Source organism: Vipera berus (genome assembly GCF_964194415.1).
Source record: "Vipera berus genome assembly, chromosome: 3".
NCBI lineage: Eukaryota > Metazoa > Chordata > Lepidosauria > Squamata > Viperidae > Vipera > Vipera berus.
The window spans coordinates 215,982,157-216,007,002 of record NC_138204.1 but is presented as its reverse complement, the minus strand read 5'-3'; the positions used below and the strand labels follow the sequence as shown (position 1 = coordinate 216,007,002).

The following is a 24,846-nucleotide window of genomic DNA, read 5'->3' as shown; positions in this document are numbered from 1 at the left end:
GCTGAAGGTCAGGGATTCAAGAGGGGGAATTCAGAAGCAACAACGGACGGAAACGGACCATGGACAGAACGTCCCAAGCAACACGGCAAGAGAGGCATGGAGGATGCCAGCTTCTTCCATCCCATCTGGGACGGACGGACGGACGGACAGACAGATGATCTTCTTCCTTCCCCCCTGCCCCACCAGCGACTTACGGCCCTGGGACCCGGACGCTTCTTAGGCCGAACAGCAGCAGCTTCCTGGGGGTTTTGCAAAACTGTCTTCAGCTGCAAAGGGCAAGACATTTTTTTTTCTCCCCCGTTGGTAAAATAACACCACCGCAATTGAGATTCGTTCATGCAGCACAGTGGAAGGTCAGCGTGGCAGAAGCCCACGTGCAGGTAGGAAAGCATTAAAATAAAACACTGGCTCAGGAATTCTGGGAAGTCCACAGGTCATAAAAGAGCCGAGGTTGCCTACTCCTGGTTCTAAAGTATACTGAAATCTTCTTTCTCTTTCATTTTCAATGTCCGTCTATCCCAGGGGTAGGCAACCCCGGCTCTTTTGTGACTCGTGGACTTGCAACTCCCAGAATTGCTATGCTGACTCAGGGATTCTGGGAGTTGAAGTCCTTGAGTCGTAAAGGAGCCGAGGTTGCCTACCCCTGACCTATCCGTTTCTGCACCATCTTAAAATTTTTTCTCAATTTAACTCTTCCTCCATTGGTTAAGTCTTCATTTTTCCAACGCTGAGCGAATACAATTCTCGCTGCAGTTAATACCTGCAAAATTAGGTAAGATACGCTCTTTCTCATGGTTTCCTACAATGACGCCTAACAAAAATAATTCTGGCTTAAAATCTGTATGCTTTTTTTTTTTAAGTCGTTTTCTCTAACCGCCTTGTGTATTCTTGACCAGAAACTTTTGGCTTTGGGGCAGGTCCACCAAAGATGGCAGGCTAAGTGCCTGGTTTTTTGTCTACATTTCCAGCAGTTGCTGGATATGGTTTTAAACATTTGGGCTAACCTCGCCGGTGTTAAGTGCCACCTGTAAAACATTTTGTGTAGGTTTTCTTTGTATGGGTTCCTGCCACTTTTAAAAGGGTTAAAAACAGACAGGGAGCCGAGAAATGTTTCATGCTGGCGCCACTGATCCAGATTATTTCTTTTTGTCCGATTCGGGGGCCTGGGTTTTCCAAGGGACTGCCGGTCTCTTAAATAGAGAGTTTGTATTTCTGTTCGCCTGGTGTGTTTGGGCAGAGTGGGTGGGCTCCAGGTCCCTTTTTGTCAGACCGAGGAATTGTGACCTTCTCTGTTAAAAGTCCTGCCCTCCAGAACAGAATGTCCCTGCAGTGCCTTGGCTTTTTTCCCAGGCCTGGCACAGGCCATCTGTGAAGCCCTCTTGAACCTTTCTCAATGCTGGGCTTTTAAGTTACATACTGCACATGTTGTAAAGCACCCAACGTCCTTATGCAGCTGGGCGGCCTTAAAATAATAATAACAGGAAGAAGAGAAGGAAGAGGAGGAGGAGGAGGAGAAGGAGAAGAAGAAAAAGAAGAAGGAGAAGGAGAAGAAGGAGAAGAAGAAATAACAACTAGAGAAAAGCAGCAGTGATAGAAGGGACGGGGTTTGCAGGGATGAGAAAGAAGAGGAGAAGGAGGAGGAGGAGGAGGAGGAGGAAGATGGAAGGGACCATCTGTTGGTTCTTGTCCCGTAATAGGGGGACTGAGAAAGAGAGACAGAGAGAGGAGGAGGAGGAGGAGGAGGAGAAGGAGGAGGAGGAGGAGGAGAAGGAGGAGGAGAAGAAGAAGAAGAAGAAGAAGGAGAAGAAGAAGTAGAGGAGGAGGAGGAGGAGAAGAAGAAGAAGTAGAGGAGGAGGAGGAGAAGAAGAAGAAGTAGAGGAGGAGGAGGAGGAGGAGAAGAAGAAGAAGAAGAAGAAGAAGAAGAAGAAGAAGAAGAAGAAGAAGAAGAAGAAGAAGAAGAAGAAGAAGAAGAAGAAGAAGAAGAAGAAGAAGAAATTTTTTTTTTGCTAAGACTGGAAACATTTCAAGGGCCAAAGCCAGCAAATGCATTACCTCCAGGGCTTTAAAGGCAGCTGCTTACATATAAAAGGGAAAAATTAAGAATTACCTTTTCTGTCATTCTGTAAATCATATGACCGCTATCGAGCCCAAAATCTCTGCTGCTAAGCAAGACAGTTCTTAAGTGAGCTATGCTCCATTTTACATCCTTCCTTGCCGCTAAGTGAATCACAGCATTTTTCAGTTAGTGACACGGTCGTTAAGGGGATCTGGCTTCCCCGCCGACTTAGCTTGTCGGAAATTCGCAAAAGGGGATCACGTGAGCCCGAGACACGGCAACCGTCATAGGCACCAGTCAGTTGCCAAGCCTCCGAATTTTGATCACGTGACTTTGGGGGATGGCTGCAACGGTCGTAAGGGTGCTTTTGAGTGGTGGTCCCTAAACAAATGGTTGTTAAGTAAAGGATTAGCTGTAATTATGGGAGACAGAGCTGGTTAAGGCTGGAAATCCAACAAGTGAGCAATTTCAAGTGCTTTAAAAGCAGCCGCTTACATTAAAAAAATAAAAAAGGATTATTTTTGCATACTCTTCTTCAAGCTTAAAACTTTCAGGGCAGAGCGCATCCACCATGAACTATAACCATCCTGGCTGAGCATTCCCCGAGCATAATTTAAAAATAGAATACGGACATTTAATATACCACATCTGCCAAAAACAAAAAATAAAAAATAAAAAATAGAAATGATATATCTTCGAACAGGAGGCCTAAAGCAGAGACAGGCGGCGATAGGACGCTGCAAAGCTACGAACGGGTAGTCCTCTGACTTACAGTCACCGTTCTGAGCCCAACCTTTTGGGTTGCTTAAGTTATTAAATGTTTTTTGCCACATCTTACCACCGGCCTTGCCCAAGTTGTTAAGTGAATCGCTGCATGGTTGTTAAGTGAATCTGGCTTTCCCCCATGGACTTTCCTGGGTCGCAAAAGGGGATCGCCATGGCTCCAGGATGCGGCGACCGTCGTAAATGCGAGTCGGTTGCCAGGCGTCTGAATTTTGATCCCGTGTGTGTGTGTGTGTGTGTGTGTGTGTGTGTGTTATGCTGCAAAGACTGTTGAAGTGTGCAAAGGGGTTGTAATGTTGCTTTTTTTCCCAGGGCCACTAAACGAACCGCTGTAAGTTGAGGACTACCCCCTTAATCGTTTAGGGTTAATCTGCCAAAGCGCCACCGCCCGGAGGAAGCCAAACACTGGATCTGCTCACCTGCAAGAACAGGCCGTGCCCTGCAAGGTAGACTGCGTCTCGCCCAATCTCTAAGGTAAGGCAGGAGAATCCACACCCAGGGGGGGGGGGGGACGGACTGAAAAGAGCTCCCCCCACACACACACTTCTTTTTTTCAAAAGGCTACCGGACTTTGTTTCTGCTTGAAGATGTTTCGCTTCTGTTAGGCATATGGTTATAGCCTACCTGGTTGGGTTGGAAATATATAAACCACGATGTTATAACCTTAAGGAGCTAATTGGCCAACGGGTGTGTAAGTTTTTCCAACGGCCATAAGAGGGAGCTAGGAACGTGGCTTCTTTCTCTCTCTCTTTGCTCTCATAGTTTTTGCTTTTGGTTTACTACTGTGTTAAAACCTTAGGAACTGTGTACCTGACCTTCAGACCGGTAAGAAGACATTGTATTTTGGATACTCCCTGGACTGTTGCTGTTGCTTATCTGTTGTTCTTCGTGTATGACCTGGACTGTTTATTCGGATTGTGTTTTTTTGTTTTTACACCTAATAGTAAAGTATTTTTCTGTTTATCACAACTCAGTGTATCTGTGTGGTTACTGTGTGACTCTTACTATTCTCAGTACACTTTTACCTGTGCAGGTTCTTGATAACTCAAGAAGCACTCTGCACTTTGCACAACAATTTTTTTTTTTTGCTAACAGCTTCTCATCCAAGCTCCTCTGGTTCTTGGTCAGAAGCAACAGCAGAACCGAGGAAGCCTCTTGGATGAGAAGCGAAACGTCTTCGAGGAGAAGCAAAAGTCTGGTTTCTTTTGAAGGAAAGAAAAAAAAAGGCACCTTTGGGACAACCAGGACCTGGAGGATTTGGAATCTCCAAAGGGAACCACACAGGCAGAGTTGATCGGAAGAGGATGAGGGAGGGAGGGAAGGGGGAGGAGGACTGTGGGGTCCTTGATGCTCTCTGAGCTTGGTGGTTTTCTTGAACTGCGGAACATCATCAGTGCAAGAAGGGAGTGGGGATTTGTGAGGAGGAGGAGGAGGAGGAGGAAGAAGATGATGACTATGGGGACCTTGGGTCCTCTCTGAGCTTGGTGGTTTTCTTGCAGACATTTCATTACCCAACTAGGTCGCATCATTAGTGCTAGAAAGGTTTGTGGAAGGTGGGAGGAGGAGGAGGACTGTGGGACCCTTGGTGCTCTCTGAACTTGGTTGTTTTCCTGCAGACGTTTCATGACCCAACTAGGGAACATCATCAGGGCTAGAAGGAAGTGAGGGTACAGAGAGGAGGAAGAGGACGACGACGACTGTGGGGTCCTTTATGTTCTCTGAGCTTGGCGGTTTTCTTGCAGACGTTTCATGACCCAACTAGGGAACATCCTCAGTGCTAGATGGGAGGGGAGTTTGCAGAGGAGGAGGAGGAGGAGGAGGACGACTGTGGGATCCTTGGTGCTCTCTAAGCCTGGACGTTGTCTTGCAGACCTTTCATGACCCAAATAGGCATCAACATCAGTGCTAGAAGGGAGTGGGGTTTGCAGAGGAGGAGGAGGAGAACTGTGGGGTCTTCCTTGATGCTCTCTGAGCCAGGTTGTTTTCTTGCAGACATTTCATGACCCAACTAGGGAACATCATCAGTGCTAGAAGGGAATGGGATTTGCAGAGGAGGAGGAGGAAGGGAAGAGGAGGAAAAGTACTGTGGGATCCTCGGTGCTCTCTGAGCTTGCCTGTTTTCTTGCAGACCTTTCATGACCCAACTAGGGAACATCATCAGTGCTAGAAGGGAGGGGAGGGTTTGCAGAGAAGGAGAGGGAAGAAGAGGAGGAGGACTTTGGGTTCCTTGGTGCCCTCTGAGCCTGATTGTTTTCTTGCAGACCTTTCATGACCCAACTGTGGAACATCAGCAGTGCTAGAAGGAACACCAGGAGTTGGAATTGGAAGAGGCGGCTAAGCAAGAAGACAGAGAAGGAGGGAAGGAGCCTGAGAGAGATGTCACAGCTAGGGGAAAAAACAGGAAAGAGCCAGCTGGTGAGGGGGGTGGGGTGTTTCAGGTACTCACTCCGGCGAGTGACTTCTGGATATTCTCCCTGGCTCTGGCAATGTCGCGCAGGATGGTGCTGGCGCCGTTCTCCTGCAAAGATGCAGAAAGAACCAAGTGCTGTTTTCCTTCTCTTCGTGGTCAAAGAGGCGCATGCAGATACAGGAGGAGTTTACCAAAGGCGGCTCAAAACAAAAGGGACCCTTTTGAGGGCGCACAACCACTGGCTGGGCGAGCAGGGAAATTCGCCTGCTGACTTCCGGTTTGCCAACGCGGCCGCCATGGACGTCTGGAAGGCGAGCTCCGTCTTCCGCGTCCAGTTTCGCTCCGCTGGGGGACCCTGGGAAGGGTCGAAAGTCGCCCTGTAGGGGCGACCAGCAAGGAGGGGATCCCCGCTAGATTGCGGGAGGGCGGTTAAAAAAAATTTTGAAAAAGGAAAATTCGCTTGCTTAGCGCAAGGACCAACGGCTGCCGCAGAGTTCCAGTGCCCAGCACATGGAAAAGCGTGCGACTGTCGCTCGGGGACGGCTGAGTTTTTTTTTTTTGATACATCAGCGAATTTTAACGCTCCCCACTTGAATGCACCTTGCCTTCCCCCAGTGGGATTATTGTTTATCGTACGGCACGTTCGCATCACGTTCCGATAAGGATACAAGACACAAAGATACCAAATACCAAAGAAACAAAAAATGAATCTAAAAATATTATCCATGTACAGGGTAGTCCTTGACTTACCATCACAAGTTCTACGGTGAAGCGAGACACGTGTTTGGCGGGGTTTGCCCCATTTGACAACCTTTCTTGCTGCAATTGCTAAGTGAATCGCCGCGCCTGTTAAGTCGGTCTCCCGCAGTTCTTAAGTGGCTTCAGCTTTCCCCACTGACTTTGCTTGTCGGAAGGTCGCGTGACCCCGGGACGCTGCGACGGTCATAACTATAAACCAGTTTTTGCCAATCATCTGGATTTTGATCAGGTGATCACGGGGGAAGGTTGTAACTGTAAAAAGCGGTCCTTCACTGCTGTTGTAACTTGGGACAGTCACTAAATGAACTGTTGTTAAGTCAAGGATTACCTGTACAGCTAGATTTCAGATATAATTTTGGTGCTACATTTGTCCCAGCCAGGAAATCAACAAAGTTTCCAGTAGAGGCTCCATCTTGGCCCTAAATGTCCCTAAATGTTGGTTGATTGGTTGTTTTCGCCCCCGCAATATGGTGATGGTATTTTGCCCCACTTAAAGGGGGCAGCTACACAACTCCCAGGGCTAGTGCAAATTCAGTTCAATGCTGCCCATATCGCACGGGCTGGTCAATAACGTGCGGTTTTCCCAAGATGCAAGGCAAACTTAGACATCGTGGGGAGGGGGGGGCTGTTTTGTGTCCAAGGCTGTTTCCACATAATTGCGCACGTTAAAATCGTCTTCAATGAGTGTTTTAGCGGTAGAAATACAGGCAGCCCTTTTACCAGCGACCACAACGGACCCCCAAGCTTATGTTGCTAAGTGAGAAGTTAGTTAAAAGTGAGTTTTGCCCCGTTTCGCAAGCTTCCTTGTCACGGGCGTTAAGGGAACCCAGAAAGGAGCACAGTCGTTAAGTGAACCTGGCTTCCTCCCTCTCCTACAAGTATGTCTTGTGTCGTGAGCATACAAGCCCAGGAGAACAAGACACGCACACACACTTTGTAATTTTCCACACACAACACTGAAGACCAATAGCAGCTGCATGGAGATGGGGCTGGGTTGGGCCGGGCCGGGCCAATTTAACCAGAGGATCAGATTGCTCCAAAGCACTTCTGGGAAGCCAGGTGTTGGGATTCCTCGCCAGCCAGTGGATCCAGCAGCTGAGTCTGAGGAATCAGAGGAGGAGGAGGGTCCTGGAGTGACGTCAGAGGAAGGCTCTGAGGAGCTCCAAGACTTACAGTCGGACGAGGAGCCCGGCCCCTCTACTTGCGCTCAGGCTGAGACACGGCTGTGCTGGGAGCCTGAGTTGGACAGTGATGAAGCACAGCTGGGAGATATCCAGGATGCACGAAAGCGTCGGCAAGAGAAGCGAGTAGGACAGAGGGATGCAAAGGGGCGGCTCCAAAGGCAAAGGAGAAGGCATTAGGAAGCCACGGCGTGGCTGAATTAGAAAAGGGAAGGTGTGGGAGATGCTGGTTGCCGAAGGCAACCGTTCATGTTGAGGATGGAGTTTCTGTGGACTGGGTTTGTTGGCCTTGGACATTGACTCAGGTCTGTGAATAATAAAAGGGGTTGTTTTTTTTTCCTTGTGGTTCCTGCCTGTTTCTTGGAAGAGGGGCTTCTCCTTCTGAGCATAACCAGGACTCACGTAGGCTGGGACAGAACACCAGGCAACTGGATATAAAAGACAGGATGAAAAAAGAAAGAAGAAAACCTGCCCTAAACTTGTTCCTTCTGCAGGGACCCCACAGTGAGGCCTTGTGGGGGCTTGTTTTAACAAGCCAGCTTCGTTTAATTTCAAACCAGAACCCTGGCTTGCCCCAGAAGACGGTTAGGCAGTAGCCCCAGTGGTAAAGCAGAACGGAAAGGAGGAGAACGGAGGAGTTGGTGTTAAAACTATTTTAGGGGTTAACAAGTTTCCTGCTAGCTACAGTGCAGGGTTCACTTAGCGACCGTCCAAAGTTACAAAAAGGCGTTGAAGCTTTAAACGGTAGTGACTTAGGACCGGGTTTTTCCCCACCAACGACCTGGGCAGCGTCCCCGTGATCAAAATTTAGACTCTTGGCAACCGACTCATATTTGCGAACTTCTGATCGGCAAACTCAAGGGGGAAGCCGGGCTCCGTTGTGGTCATTAAGGCGAGGACTACCCGTACTCTTGCCTCATAACTGTAGTCAGATAGTTGTAAGCCAGGATCTCACAGGACCACAAGTGGGCTTATAACCACCACGGAGCCCGAAATTTCCGCTAAGGAAGAGACTTGTGAAGTGAACTGTGCCCCCATTTTACGACCTTTTTTGCCACAGTTGTTAAGCAAATCCCCTGCAATTGTTAAGTGAATTGTGGCTTCCCCACCCCCATTGATTTTGCATGTCAGAAGATTGCAAAACAAAGGTGATCACATGACGGGGGGACGCAGTGCCATGTCACAAACACATCCCAGGTGCTAAGCTCCCAAACGTAGTAATAATAATGCTGATGGTGATGATGGTGTTGGAAGGGACCTTGTAGGTCATCTAGTCCAACCCCCCGCTCAGGCAGGAAACCCTATACCGTTCCAGACAAATAGCTGTCCAGTCTCTTCTTAAAAACTTCCAGTGTTGGAGCATTCACAGCTTCTGGAGGCAGGTGGTTCCACTGGTTAATTGTTCTAACTGTCAGGAAGTTTCTCCTTAGTTCTAGGTTGCTTCTCTCCTTGACTAGTTTCCATCCGTTGCTTCTTGTCCTGCTTTCAGGTGCTTTGGAGAATAGCTTGACTCCCTCTTCTTTGGGGCAGCCCCCGAGATACTGGAAGACTGCTATCATGTCACCCCTCTCCCTTCTCTTTGTTAAACTACACATACCCAATTCCAGCAACCGTTCCTTATAGGACTTTGGGCGGTCACTGAAAGAATCGTCGTAAGTTGAGGGCTAGCTTTATCAGGTTCTCCCGTCGTAGCCTAATGGGTGCAAACCAGTTACAAAAAAGGAAGCAATCCCTCACAACTAAGCTGTAGCTCAGAATTATCCAATTCCTTCCCTTTCGGAATGTGTTTTGAAGCTTTGCGGAGCAGTCAACCGTATTTAGTGGTTCCGACTGAATGTTGCATGTGACATTTGAGGGGCTGCCCCAAGGAAGAGGAGGGGGTCGAGCTATTCTCCAAAGCACCAGAGGGCAGGACAAGAAACAACGGAGGGAAACTGATCAAGGAGAGAAGCAGCCTGGAATTGAGGAGAAACCTCCTGACAGTGAGGACAATTAACCAGCGGAACAGCTTGCCACCAAGAGGTTCTGGGTGCTTCATCACTGGAGGTTTTTAAGAAGAGGCTAGACAATCACCTGTCTGAGATGGCATAGGTTCTCCTGTTTGAGCGGGGGGCTAGACTAGAAGACCTCCAAGGTCCCTTCCAGCTCTATTCTATTCTATGTTACAGGTGGTCCTCAATGTACAGCTATACATTTAGCGACCCAAGTAACAACGGTGCTGGGGTGGAAAAAAAAAGTGACCTAGGACCGTTTGTCACCCTTAACGACCGTTGCAGCATCCCCGGGGTCACGTGATGAAGATTCGGTCGCTCGTCAACTGGCTCGTATTTATGACGGTTGCATCGTCCCGAGGTCATGGGGGTGGAGGAGCCAGGTCCGTTTAACAAACCGTGTAGCAGAACTTAACAACTTGCAGGGATCCACTTCAAGTGTGGCAAGAAAGGTCGTAAAAATGGGGCCAAAGTCACTTAAGGAACTGTCTCGCTTAGCACAAGGAAATTGTGGGCTCCAATGTGGTTATAAGACAAGGACTACCTACCGGCCTATTACTCTGAAGGGTACCGGGGAAACGCCACAAAGGATGACAACTCTCAACCAATTCGTTGACTCTCCTTGCCGGTACCCTCCCCATCTTCCTTGCCAAAGACCAAAAATTATTGGCAAGCTCACAAGCGTGCCAGATTCCCAAAACGTGACGGGCAAAAGATGGCAAACGGAACGGAGCTAAAAAGGGAATCCAGAGAAATACTGCCTATGAATCAACTTATGGGGCCGATGACCGAGCGGAGACAGCACACAATTTGTACACAACTGGTGTGTGTGTGTGTGTGTGTGTGTGTGTGTGTGTGTAAGGGGAGCCAGACAGAAGTGGTTTTCCAATCCTTGTGGAAACATCAAGGCTGAATTTTAAAAAAAACAAAAAACTAGTTTGGATGGATCAGGGTGAAGTGGTGAACTCACAACCACAGGTAGAAGCACCGTTTGTGTGGGACCACCCACAACGAGAGAGCACCTGTGGCTTGGACCCAGGAGATACTACTAGCCTCTTACCTTCTGGCAGGAAGGGCTGCGGGCTGGACCGTTCATCTGTTCGTAGTACCGTTTCTCGGCATCGTCGTACTTGAATTTGTCGAACCAGATCTTCTCGTGCATGAGGAAGTGGGTTGCCATTTTCCTGCAGAGAGGAGGAGGCTAAATAAATATTGGAAAATGCTGGGCTTTAGGATCAGGTCACCGAATGACCCTTGAGCCGTTCCAACGGCCCCTCTCTCCATCCCTCGGGGTTCTCTCCCATAAGAAGAACTCGCCAACCCATCGCTCTAGATCAGGGGTGGGGAACCTTGGCTCTTTTAGGACTCGTGGACTTCAACTCCCAGAATTCCTCAACCAGCATGAGGGAAACTACGGCCCCTTCATGACTCGTGGACTTCAACTCCCAGAATTCCTGAGCTAACATGAGGGAAACTATGGGCCCTTCATGACTCATGGACTTCAACTCCCAGAATTCCTCAGCCAGCATGGGGGAACTATGGCCCCTTCATGACTGGTGGACTTCAACTCCCAGAATTCCTGAGCCAGCATGGCTCAGCTTGGAAGCCTCTCCCTTTCCCCTCAGCGTGGCTGGCTCAGGAATTCTGGGAGTTGAAGTCCACGAGTCCTAAAAGAGCCAAGGTTGCCTTACCCTTGCTCTAGGTCAGAGGCATCCGAACCTTGGCACCTTTTAGACTTCTCGACTTCAACTCCCAGAATCCCCCAGGCCAAAAAAAAGCCGACCAAAATGCAATCGAACAAGCAATCACGCCAACCATTTGACACGTAAAAACTGATCAGGACTCAACTACCAGTTCCAAATCTGGCTATTTTTTCTCAGAAGATATATAGGCGCCATCGCTACAAGCAGCCCCCCCCCCCGATCCTTAAACGGCACAGCACGATGGGCTTAGAGGAATCCCAACCTTCTCAGTACACTCTGAACAGGCCTCCACTGATGGAGCACTCGAGGGACTGAACATAAGCACACCACCGTTTGCAACAGGCCAGTTCCCAAACTGTGTCGGTGGAAACCCCTTTATCGGCTTGCCTGATACTTCAAAGGTAAATAGGAATATCTCAAATCTCCTAACCTTGAAGAGAAGCAATATTTTTTTTCCCCAATCCATACGGAAAACCCTGGATGTGGAGTTGGGATTCAGCAGTGAGAGAGATAAATGCTCTCTACAAGGGTGAGAACTCAGAACTAGGAGAAATGGACTGCCACGAACAACAAGGCCAAATAAAATCACAGGGCGAAAGATTCAAAACCTATCAGAAGAGCATCAGATGGCACGGGAGATGCTTACTAAATTAGAGATGGCATGCAGCAAAGAACACCACGAACACCGTCAAAAGTACATTTCAGAGGCGTCTAAAATCTGGCTTATTCCACTCATCCCTGTGTAAAACTCCACCAAGTATTCCAGGCCGTTTTATCCTTCAAAACATCTCCAGATCCTGGTCTCCCTCTGGTGAAGCAGCAGTTGGGATTCAATTCTACAAATACACACACCACACCGAATGGGGTCTCCCACAACTCGCCGCAGCCAACTCCTCACAGCCAACTCGCTGTGCGACAAATCCCCACGACCAGCTCACCGTGGGACAACTCGCCGACGGCCGGGAGTTAAGACCAATTTTCGCAGAAACAGCGGAATGGAATCCTTCAAGGATGGACGACGAAGGAGGGGACAGAATGAAATGGGAAGGACAAAAATCAAAATGTTTTATTATTTACTTTAAATGATTAAACTGAATCGTTGAATTGTCCCGCAGCGACAAGTTGTGGCGAGTTGGCTGCGGCAACAAGGGCCCGGTTTTTGTAGAGGGCGAGACTCGGGCGACGCACAAACCGGACAGCCTTCCTCAAATGAGACCAGGCTGAGCAGGCAACCAACACACTACAACGCAGACAAGCATTAAGGGGTGGGGATGGGGGTGTTTGGGGGGCTTTTAGAATCACCCAACAAAACTCTCTTTCATCCCACATTAACTAACAAGAATGCCCCGGGCACAAAACTGTCAAGTCGACAGAAACACAGCAGGCGAGAGACCGCCTCTTTTCAAACCCTGTCCTCCAACTTTGGAACGACGGGATCCCTTCCCGGAATACAGAACCAAAGAGTTGGAAGGGACCCTGGGGGGGGTCTTCTAGTCCAACCCCTTGCTCGGGCAGGAAAAACTATACCATGTCAGACAAGCGATTGTCCAGTCTCTTCTTAAAAACTTCCCGTGTTGGAGCATTCACAACTTCTGGACGCAGGTCGTTCCACTGGTTAATTGCCCTCACTGTCAGGAAATTTCTCACTTAGTTCTAGGTTCTCCTAAAACAATAGGATTAATTTCCTTTTTTCTTTTTTTTTTTCTATAATGCCCCTTGCCAAACTGAAGCATCTTAGCCCTGGTTGCGACAGCGCGCATCCACGCATCCCTCTGCATGCTGAGGCTGATTCTTTATAGCTACGCCGTTGGGACTGAGAACATCCACACACACCCCACCAACCCAAAAGCCCCCAACCACATGCTTTTCCTACTTAGATTCGGGCTCTGGTGCGCTCGAAGGCTGGGTGGCTGCGGCTTGCGTGGCTTCAGACATTCTGCCGGCCTCTTCTTGGGCAAGGGAGGCATAGAAGGCGGCTTCGGCCTTGTCATATCTGGGTTTGCTGAACCACAAAGATTCCGTGTCTGGGTGCATAAAGTGCCAGGCGTGACATTGTGGTGGTGGTGGTGCAGCTGAAATTTCCTGGACAATTGGAGCCTCAGAGGCGGTGTTCCCCCGCTTGCCCGGTGGCTGCTTTCTTAGGTTGTTCCGGCTCTTCTTCTCTTTCCGGCCCTTTCTGGAGAGATCCGCGTGGCCACGCTCCTGCAGCCTCACCTTTCCGGGGGGGTGGCCATCAAACATGTTGGCGTAGAAGCACCGCTCGGCGTCGTCGTACATCGGTTTCTCCAGCCAAACTTCGGACAGCAGAGCTCGCAAACCGGAGCCGGGAGGTTTGCCGTTCACTGTCTGGTTCGCTTCCTCTGCCGGGGTGACGGGAGCGCCGGTGGCGTGATGCTCAGCATCGGCAACGTGGGCCGGGGTGGAAGGGGTAGCCAGGGCCGTCACGTAGCCCTCGTCTGGCGTGACCGGCCCGGCGCTGGCCAGCTTCAGGACCGAGGGCGGGTGTAGCAAGTAGGGGAGCGTCACAAGTTGTGACCGTTCAATGAAGACCTTCTCGGCGTCGTCAAAGTGGAATTTGTTGACCCACACGTCCTGGACGACGTGGTGGCACGCCATGAGGCCACCGTGGCTGCAGCGCGAGATGGCCAGGTCTCTGCCGAGCTTGGCGTCCACCTGGACGGCGTCTTCGGGCCGAGGCACCGCAGCAGCTGGCTCTGCATCCGGAAGCCCCGCCGAAGGCAAAGTGGGCAAAGAGTCGGCGAGCTTGACGTGGTAGGCCGATTCAGCTTGGTCAAAGCGAGGCTTGTCAAACCAGACGCGGTCAGCCAGCAGCCCCCCCAAGACGGGATCTATTTGGGGCTCCCAAGACGTGGCTTTGGGAGAACACTTCCTTTTCTTATGCTTCTTGCCGCTCCCTGCCCTCCGCAGCTCTGCCTTCAACTCTTCCTCGGCGCGCTCCTCGTGGCCGAAGCCGTTAACGGCAACCAGCTCCTGGCAAGGCCCGGCAGCCGAGGCGGCTAAAGCTGCTTCTCGCTCATAGTGAAGCCTCTCGGCCTCGTCGTACTTGTGCTTCTCCAACCAGACCTTTTCGGTGGGATACAACAGCTTCCTGGTTCTCATCTTCCGAAGAAGGGGCAGCATGAAGAGACAAGGACAAGAGGACAGTTGCTGAAATAACACACAAGTAGGCGGGCAGTGCGACAAGCGTTCTCCAACCTGGGCGCCGTTTAGCCCTGCCAGCTGGGGACTCTAGAATGGCGGCACCAGAGGTTTGGCAAGAGAAAAGGTACAAAGGCTGAGCTCCGTCATTGGCAGGTAGTCCTCGACTTACAACCACAATTAAGCCCCAACATTTCTGTTGCCAAGTGAGTCTGGCCCCATTTTACGACCTTTCTTGCTTGCAGTCGTTAAGTGAGTCACTGCAGTTAAGTTAATAACATGGCTGCCAAGTGAATCTGTCTTTGTTTGTCGGAAGGTCGCAAAAGGGGATCGCATGATCCCCGGGATGCTGCAACTGTCATAAATGCAAGTCAGTTGCCAACTGTTTGAACCTTGATCACGTGACCACAGTCGTAAGCGTGGGAAAACAATCCCAAGCCACTTTTTTCAGTGCCGTTGTAGCTTTGAACAGTCATTAAATGAACTGTTGTTAAGTCGAGGGCTACTTGCACACCTCGACCTACGACACTTGGGGGCCCGAATTTCCATTGCTAAGCCACACGGTGGTTAAATGAGCCACAATGAATTTTACGACCTGTTTTGCTGCTATGACGGTGAAGGGAATCACTGCAGCTGCTAAGTAAATCATGCGGTCGTTAAGCGAATCCAGCTTTCGTCGACTTGGCTTGTCAAGACGCTGGCGGAGAAGATTGCAAATGGCAACCCCACAAACCAAAGGTGACGCAACCATCGCAAATGCATGCTGGTTGCCGAACAGCCGAATTTTGATCGTGTAACCCAGGGGTCTTCAAAACGTGGCCCTTTGATGACTCGTGGACTTCAACTCCCAGAATTCCTCAGCCAGTGCCTGGCTGAGGAATTCTGGGAGTTGAAGTCCACGAGTCATCAAAGGGCCACGTTTGAAGACCCCTGATGTAAGCTGTGTTATGCTGATATGGTCATTAATGCTAGGATGGATTTAAGTCACATTTTTCAGTGCCACAGTAAGTTCGAATGGCCGCTAAACAAATGATTGTAAGTCGAGGACCATCTGTACGCAAAGCCCTAATCGTGTGAATGATTGCGCCATTTTTTTCTTTTAAAAAAAAAGCGCTTTAAGCAAATTATTTAGAAAGCTCGGCCCATCATCATCGTCGACTGCGCCAACATTCTTTTATTTACACTCTGTATTTCTTAAGCTCCCATTTTTGTGCTTATTACTCGAGCAAGCAGCTGCAGAAGCAGGCCAGCTGTGTCTACCAGATGTTCGGACTTTTAACCTACCCACAATCTGGCCCCCATCGGTCACAAAAGGGGCTCAAGTCCTAAACATCTACAAGAGACAGAGAAACACTTCTGGAGAAGCTCGGAAGCCTGATTACTATTTGGATGGGAGACCACCCACAAATATGTGGGCTGCAGGCTAGATTAGAAAAATAATAATAATAATAAAAAATCCTGGAAGATGTTTGGTTAGAAAACAGCATGAAGTGTCCCATAAGTCCTTAAGAGGCTTAATGTGTGTTTTGAGGGATTTATTTATTTATTTATAAATGCAAGGATGGGTTGCAAAGTTACCTTTTTTGTCATCATCGTAACTGCAAATGGTCGCCGTACAAGGCAGTCGCTAAACGAGGATTGCCTGTACTGAAAGAATCCAGTCCCATCCCTCCGGATGAAGGGCAAGAGGCTCCTCCACAATTTATGGTCCAAAATATTTTCATAAACTTTTAATTCCAATTAAAAATATCTCCCAGGAGAGAAAACTTGGCTTTTTGATTAAACGTTTTAAGAATCTGGTTGCTGAAATTAATTTGCTGAAGTTTGATAAACCAGATATATAAAGTAAAGGTAAAGTTTCCCCCGCACATGTGTGCTAGTCGTTTCCAACTCTAGGGGCCAGTGCTCATCTCCGTTTCAAGGCCGAAGAGCCAGCGCTTGTCCGAGGACATCTCCGTGGTCATGTGGCTGGCATGACTAGACGCCAAAGGCGCACGGAACGCTGTGACCTTCCCACCGGAGTGGTCCCTATTTTTCTACTTGCATTTTTACGTGCTTTCGAACTGCTAGGTTGGCAGAAGCTGGGATGAGTAACAGGCGCTCACTCTGCTAGGCGGCACTCGGGATTCGACCCGCCAAACTGCCAACCTTCTGATCGACAAGCTCAGCGTCCTAACCCACTGAGCCACCGCGTCCCTAAACCAGATATATACATGCTACTAAGTCAGAATTTCTGAACATTTGCCAGTTTTATATACGATTGATGTTAAGACAATTTTGGTGCATCACTGTGGACAAATACATGGCCCACCTGAGGATGAATTAACCTGAGTGTTAACCTGGCACAAAAATCAGGCTATTCCTCCAACTGTTGTTGTTGCCGCTGTTTATAATGTACAACTTTTCATCTCAGGTATGTTACGTTAATAACATTTTCCCCTACTTACTGTTGGGAGACTTGAAATGGAGCCCTCGACTACAAATTTGAAAAAGCTACTTGTCTAACCTTGAGCCCGTCCATCACAAGTCCGTAGTAAGGTGTTAAAAAAAGCTGTGCGCTAAGTCCCGGAAGAAAGCATTTTGTAAAAATTCCAAGGAATTGTGACAGGCAAATGTCGCTGACATCACAATGCCGCCTCAGGGGAGACGAAACCAGGGCTTGTAATAGGAGCTCTAGCCTAGGGTAAATTACATTGACTATCCCAATACTAGTATATATTTTTCTACTGGGCCTTCCTTTTTCCTACTCGTTTATAATCCAGTGTTGCATTAATGTGGTTTTTTTCACACGTGCAAAGCCAGGCAAGAAACATTTTAAGCGTGCTCCTCAACATAACATTATCTCGGGCAATGTTGGATACCATTGGTCTTAGATCCAAAGCAGATCAAAGAATAAGATACCAGCCGGAGAATTAGGGTGTTATCGAAATTTTGAAGCAGGGAGACTTAAGGGCCTGAAGTGTTTTGTTAAGTTGAAGCACATTTGCCAGAGGGAGGTCTAATTTCTGCAAGGAGACAATGGGAGGAGTTTTATCTTAACATCCAGGTGCTTTTTTTGGTGTGTCAAAATGCACAAAACGCAGCCACATCTTTCTATCCTAAGAATCAAATTCTGCCCTCGTTAAATGAAGCTCGGCATTACGGGGAGTTTGAAATGAAAAGGAAAACCCAGAGGAAAAAAAAGTGATGGGGTTTTTTAAACAACGTGTGTGTGTGGGGGGGGGGGCTTGCACACTACACAAAAACGTTTGTATTGGGTATCGCGTCAAAACTGTGGCATACAAAACTATGGGCATTTTTGCCAACGTCAAAGAATTGAAGGATTATAAACAGCATTGTTCCAAAACTACAACTTCCTGGACCGACCCACTCTTGTTACATCAAAAGGAAAAACAAATGAAAAAGGAGATGACACCACAACAGGACTTTTTAAAACAAGGCGCAAGGTGTTTGCAAAGGGGGTGGGGTAAATGGCTTCTAAGTAAGTCGAGAAATGTTTCATGTTGGCATACTTACTTTCTGCTTCCTAGGTAGGCATTAAAAGGAGAAGAGAGAGAGAGAAAGTAAAAATATTGTTTCTAAAGATGAGAAACACCAGAGAGCAAAACCAACAAATCGCTGGAAACAGTACGGCAAAAAACCACTACTCTGAGGTTACACTATTGGTTACAACAGGGTTTCTTAAATCTTGGCTGCTGGAAAATAGGTGGACTTCAACTCCCAGAATTCTGCCTGGGAACAACATTCCGCCAGTGGGACAAGGACTTCTGCTGAATTCATAAATCCTGTTTTCCTTTAAGTCCAAAGTCAACAAATTTCCAATGTGTCTTACAAATAACACCCCCCCCCATACACACACACATACCCCCAATCCTTGAGAGCTACGTGTTATCATTTTAAACTTAAAATAAGCCAGGTTATGAAAATAGTTCCCAAACCACCAGCAAGACGTACGATGGAACGTTATTTAGAGATTCTGAATAAATTAATCTTATTTTAAAACTGTTATATCCAGTTCCTCCTTCCTAAACCCTCTCCCAAAAGAGGATGTAATACTCCTACAAAACCCACTGAACTAAATTTATTAAAATTAACATCCATTTGTTTTCCAAATATGAATATGCACACCATCTTCAACATATAGATGGATAGATAATAATGAAGTTGGAAGGGACCTTGGAGGTCATCTAGTCCAACCTCCTTGCTCAGGCAGGAAACCTATACCATTTCGGAAAAATGGCAGTCCAGTCTCTTCTTAAAAGCCTCCAGTGATGAAGCAATCACAACTTCTGGAGGCAAGCAGTTCCACTGATTAATTGTTCTCACTGTCAGGAAATTCCTCCTTAGTTCGAGGTTGCTTCTCTCCTTGGTTAGTTTCCATCCGTTGCTTCTTGTCCTGCCTTCAGGCGCTCTGGAGAATAGCTTGACTCCCTCTTCTTTGGGGCAGCCCCTGAGATACTGGAAGACTGCTATCATGTCCCCCCTCGCCCTTCTCTTCATTAAACTAGACATACCCAATTCCAGCAACTGTTCCCTATATCTTTTAGCCTCCAGTCCCCCGATCATCTTTGTTGCTCTTCTCTGCACTCTTTCCAGAGTCTCAACATCTTTTTTACATTGTGGTGACTGATAGATAGATAGATAGATAGATAGATAGATAGATAGATAGATAGATAGATAGATAGACAGACAGACAGACAGACATGATGGATATAGACAGACAGACAGAGACAGATGATGGATATAGACAGACAGATTGTGGATATAGACAGATAAGACAGAGATAATGGATATAGATAGATGATGGAGATAGATAGATAGATAGATAGATAGATAGATAGATAGATAGATAGATAGACAGACAGACAGACAGACATGATGGATATAGACAGACAGAGAAAGATGATGGATATAGACAGACAGATTGTGGATATAGACAGATAAGACAGAGATAATGGATATAGATAGATGATGGATATAGACAGATAATGATGGATATAGATAAAGAGAAAGATAATGGATATAGATGATGGATATAGACAGATAGAAGATAGATATATAGATGAAAACAACCTCAACTCTTATTTAGATTTCAGTATATTTAATGCAAGTTAAATTATAACTAAAAATATAGATTACACTATAAAGGTATCTTTCCTCTAGGTAAGAATGTGTTATTCTACATGAGGTCCTGGCGACACATAAAAACGTTATAAAACCCTATTAATCATTTCAGTGCTAAACTGCAAACAACCAAGGCGGGGTCCTGTTTGAAACAAGGCCACAAAACGCTGCTGGGGGGGGGGACTTGTAAAACTATCAAGTGCCCCCCATCCCCAGAGTCCCTGGAACTGACCTGCAAGGAAGCAAGGCACATTGCAGCACATGAATTGACTGGCATACTCCCTGTCCTGTTGCGCGTGTGGGGGAAAAAATACACTATTCGTAACTAGACTCACAATAGGGTAATGTTTTAATTTAAGCTCATATACGCGAATGGCAGAGGTTTTTTGCTGTTCGATCAATAAAAGCATGCCTGAATTTGGTTGATCACAGATGTTTATTCATGTGCTGAAAAGGTCTAGAACAGAAAAAAAATGCAGAGACAGAGAGAGAGAAAAAAAAATAGCAGCTTATATCTAGTGATGCACATGAAAAAAATTGCTGACAATCCGCATAACAATTAAAGTACCATATCCCAGCACGGCACATTAAAAATTGAACAGGAACTGCATCAAAGAGAAGGGCAATGACACAGCAGGCAGAATCATGGCTCTTCGGGGTTATTCAACACTGTTTTTTAAAATAAAAATAAAAAAAAAATAACCGGTGCAGATGTTACAGCTGCTCAAGTTCTAAAGACGAAACGTACAGAAGCCATGACATCTGTAACTAGAGTTCCTTTAACAACTGGGAAAGGTCACATTGGACAAAGCCAGCGAATTACAAAAAACTGGTGCAGAACCATCACAAAATAAATCCAGGTAGTCCATAATTTCTCTGGCTATTAGGCCAGGGGGTTGCTAGGAGACTCCTGCCTGGTTTTCAACACCATTTGGGCCAAGATGGTTAAGCAAAGCACGCAGTGGTTAAGTAAACCAGCTTGCTTTACAGACACATGCCGTATCCACATTTTTTTGCAACTCTAGGAATCCTGCAAGAGTCGTAAGTGAAAGGAATGGTGGCCATAAGTCGCTTTTCCCCCCCCAGTGCAGTTACAACTTCAAATGGCCGCTCAGCTGCGTGTGAGGAAATCCGTAACGTTTACCACAAGCAAGTCACTTGGGGGACCAGAGTTATGTATGCGATAAACAGTCGCCTACTAGGAAAATGTAGCTTATTTATTACATTGATTTGCTGTTATTTATTACATTGATTTGCTGTCCATTGTCGGCGCAAGGCAACTCTTCGCCGAGCGCCTAAAAAAAATGTCCATTAGTGGGGCTTAGGTTTGACCAAGACGGAAGGAATGCAACGCCTTTCTTGAGGCAATCTCACCTTTTTTTAAAAAAAAAATCTGGGTTGAGAAAATAAGATTCCACAAGTAAAACTTGTTTAAGGCCTTGAAGGGCAGACCTGCTCCCTTGTAAATTAACTGCCTTATCATTTAATTCTCAGCTGCCTTTGGGCTAAGACCCAGCCTGGCCGCCTTCCACCCCTTACTTTAAGTTTCCCAAAAGCCAAACACGCAAAGTAGGACAAAAAGTTGGCAATGATTTGCGACTGCTGATAAAGTCAAAGAATGGACAAAGCAAGAGGGATTTCATTCACCTGTCTGCGATGGTTTAGGTTCTCCTGCTTGAGCAGGGGGCTGGACTAGAAGACCTCCAAGGTCCCTTCCAGCTCTATTCTATTCTATTCTATTCTATTCTATTCTATTCTATTCTATTCTATTCTATTCTATTCTAATTCTCTACTCTATTCTATTCCACTCCATATTTTCTATTCTATTCCTATTCCATTCATGTAGTTCTCAATTTACAACCACAACTGGACCCACAATTTCCACTGCTAAGCAAACAGCTACGTGAGTTTTGTCCCGTTTTACGACCTTTCAGCTGCTAAGTGAATCACTGCCATTGTTAAATTGTCTATGGAGATTCTCCGTCATCCAGGTCATGGTTGTCCCAAAGGTGCTTTTTTGCGAGGCAAATTTTTTTTTTAAAAAAAGTCTAGTTGCCTCATGAAAAAGGACCTTTGGGACGCCGCAATTGTCAAATTAGTTACACAGTTGTTAAGTGAATCTGTTTACTGTTTATTAAATTTGTATACCGCCCTTCTCCCGAAGGACTCAGGGCGGTTAACAGGGCATATATAAATAATCTGGCTTCTCCACTGACTTTGCTTGTCCGAAGGTTGCCAAAAAAGGGGATAACCTGACCTCGGCACTCGGGACAAAGGTCATAAATAGGAACAAGTGTCTCGATTGTGACCACGGAGATGCTACAAGGGCCGTAAGTAGGATATAGGTCATATAAATCAGTTTTTTTTTCAGTGCAGGGGTAACTTCAGTCACTAAATGAATGCTGAAGGACTAGCTGTATTAGTTAATGTCCCAAAACCTAGTCCAGTGCTAATCGACTTTAACCTGAGTGGACTGTTTCTCAATCTTAGCAACTTTAAGATGGGTGCCCCACAGGTGCTTTTTTTCAAAAGGCAACTGCATTTTTTTCGTTTTTCCTTGAAGACGTTTCACTTCTCTTCCAAGAAGCTTCTTCAGTTCTGACCGAATGGCAGAGAATGGAAGGATTTATATTCCTTGCAGTCGTCTGGTCCTTAGCGCTCTCCCCGAGAACTCTTGAGGCCACCTGGGGGTTTATCTGTGTCCTGAACAGGGCCAATGGGTTTGGAACCATCTTGGAATTGCTCAAAGGACTCTGTCGTAAACCGGAGAAAGGTGGTGTTGTATCTCTCCCCCCCCAACCCCTTGTTGAGAGAGCTGTTCAATCTTAATAATAATAATAATAAGTTGGAAGGGACCTTGGAGGTCCTCTAGTCCAACCCCCTGCTCAGGCAGGAAACCCTATACCATTTCAGACAAATGGCTGTCCAGTCTCTTCTGAAAAACGTCCAGTGTTGGAGCCTTCACCACTCCAACACTGGAAGTTTTTAAGAAGAGACTGGACAGCCATTTGTCTGAAATGGTATATAGGGTTTCCTGCCTTAGCAGGGGGTTGGACTAGATGACCTCCATGTAGATGGCACTCTTTGACTGACCTCCAAGTGGCCTCAAGAGCTCTCAGGGAGAGTGCTAACGACCAGATTGCAAGGACTCTAAATCCTTCCACCCTCCAGTCAGAGCTGAAGAAGCTTCTAGGACGAGAAGTGAAACGTCTTCAAAGAAAAACAAAGTCCAGTTGCCTCTTCAAAAAAGCGCCTTAGGGAGAAGGATGGAAGAGGAAGATGGGACGAAAAGAAGGATAGAGAGAGACAGAGAAAGAAGAAAGAAAAAGAAGACAAAGAGAATGAAGAGGAAAAAAAAGAAAAGAAGTTTGCAAGGAGTATAAATCCTTCTATTCCCCACCATCCGGTCAGAGCTGAAGAAGCTTCTTGGATTAGAAGCGAAATGTCTTCAAAGAAAAACAAAGTAAGTCCAGTTGCCTCTTGAAAAAAGCACCTTGGGGACAATCATGACCTGGATGACTAAGAATCTCCACAGACATCAATCAATCAATACGCAGCTGGAAGGGACCTTGGAGGTCCTCTAGTCCAGCCCCCTACTCAGGCTGGAGACCCTTGCGGAATAATAGAGTTGGAAGGGACCTTGGAGGTCCTCTAGTCCAGCCCCCTGCTCAGGCTGGAGACCCTTGCGGAATAATAGAGTTGGAAGGGGCCTTGGAGGTCCTCTAGTCCAGCCCCCTGATCAGGCTGGAGACCCTTGCGGAATAATAGAGTTGGAAGGGACCTTGGAGGTCCTCTAGTCCAGCCCCCTGCTCAGGCTGGAGACCCTTGCGGAATAATAGAGTTGGAAGGGACCCTGGAGGTCCTCTAGTCCAGCCCCCTGCTCAGGCTGGAGACCCTTGCGGAATAATAGAGTTGGAAGGGACCTTGGAGGTCCTCTAGTCCAGCCCCCTGCTCAGGCTGGAGACCCTTGCGGAATAATAGAGTTGGAAGGGACCTTGGAGGTCCTCTAGTCCAGCCCCCTGCTCAGGCTGGAGACCCTTGCGGAATAATAGAGTTGGAAGGGACCTTGGAGGTCCTCTAGTCCAGCCCCTGCTCAAGCAGGAGTACCTATACCATTTCAGACAAATGGCTATCTCTCCGGTTGTTGCTTAAAAATCTCCAGTGTTGGAAGCAGCCACAACTGCTGGTGGCAAGCTGTTCCACTGGTCAATTGCCCTTATTGTTAGGAAGTTTCTCCTTAATTCCAGGTTGCCTCTCTCTTTGGTTAGTTTCCATCCATTGTTTCTTCTCCTGCCTTCAGGTGCCTTGGAGAACAGATTGACCCCCCCCCCTCTTCTTTGTGGTAGCCTCTCAAATATTGGAAATACGATCATATCTCCCCGACCCAATCCTTCTCTTCATTAAACTAGACCAGGGATCTTCAAACGTGGCCCTTTGATGACTTGTGGACTTCAACTCCCACAATTCCTCAGCCAGGCACCCCTGAACTAGACAGACCCAATTCCTGCAACCGTTCTTCATATGTTTTGGTCTCCAGGCTTTTAATCCTCCTAGCTGATTTGGGGGGGTTGGGGCGGGGGGGGGGGGACTTCATTGAACTTTAGAGGATGGGTGGACTTCAACTCCCAGAATTCAATTCCCCGAAGCCCACCCACCCTAACGTTGCCACGGTTGAGATATAAACCAGGGGTCTTCAAACTTAGCCCTTTTATGACTTGTGGACTTCAACTCCCAGAATTCCTCAGCCAGCATGCCTGGCTGAGGAATTCTGGGAGTTGAAGTCCACAAGTCATAAAAGGGCCAAGTTTGAAGACCCCTGATATAAACGCTCAATGCACAAGCCCCGATGGGGATTTGCTTGCCCCACACCCAAAGGCCCCTTTGCACAGCTGAAAGGGCCACCAGCCGAAGGCGGATCTCCAGCCCTGATGCTTAACCACAACCCCGCAAGGTAGGCCGGCGAAAGGCAGGGAATAAAGACCGGCCCGCTCCCCACCCACTCCCCTTTTATAGAGGGGGGCTGGTCCTCGAGATCCCCGCGCCGTCCCTGTTTTCCCCCCATACGCGCTAAGAATCCGGGCCCCCCAAAAGGGATGGAGCTGTGGCGCCCGCGGGCGCCCGGTTGGGGAAGGCCGAGACCCGCCGGGTCAAGCCTGACCTCGAATTTTGCTGGACCACCGGAGAGGAATCCCGACGTGGGACCGGCCGGCCGACTAGCCGACCCGACGGGCGCCCGGGGAAGGAAGGGGTTCTACTCACGCAGGGATGCCCCGGAGGACAACGAGGCAGCCGGACTGAGCGCGACCCTCCCTCGCCTCACGCTCCGGCGGAAAGAAGGCTGGCACGCGCCGCGCAGGGGGTTGTGGGAGCGGCGCCTCTCCGGGCGAGCTCACTTCATGCAGAACCGGGGAGGGGGGGTGGCAGAAAGAGAGCCGGCGACACCAAGAGGGGCAACCGAGGCGAAAGGGGAGAATCGGCGACGGCGAGACATTCTGGCCTATCAATAAGATTTCATGAGTGGCGTGAGAGGTGAAGCGTTTTCTTTCCCTTCCCTTTTTCTTCCTTCTCCTTTCTTTCTTGCCCCCCCCTTCGATTACACTAATGGAATGGGCCGGGTTGAGAGGACGAGGCCACGATGGTGGAGGGGAGGGGGGTGTCTAAAGTTGAGGGGGTTTTTTTT

General features: G+C 47.9%; 1 protein-coding gene across 2 annotated transcripts in view; it reads right to left on the bottom strand.

Annotated features, from left to right (window-relative positions):
• Positions 1–24,529, bottom strand: part of EEF1D (eukaryotic translation elongation factor 1 delta) — a 36,724-nt gene extending 12,195 nt beyond the window's left edge. The window contains exons 1-3 of one of the 2 annotated variants that reach the window (XM_081323067.1): positions 24,426–24,529; positions 10,241–10,364; positions 5,286–5,357 (exon numbers count right to left, since the gene is read on the bottom strand). In XM_081323067.1, the coding sequence (XP_081179193.1) occupies positions 5,286–5,357; positions 10,241–10,360 (192 nt within the window). In that variant the 5' untranslated portion in view covers positions 10,361–10,364; positions 24,426–24,529. The remainder of the gene's footprint in view (positions 1–5,285; positions 5,358–10,240; positions 10,365–24,425) is intronic. The other variant, XM_081323068.1, reaches the window with a different exon arrangement.
• Between the last annotated feature and the right edge of the window lie 317 nt (positions 24,530–24,846).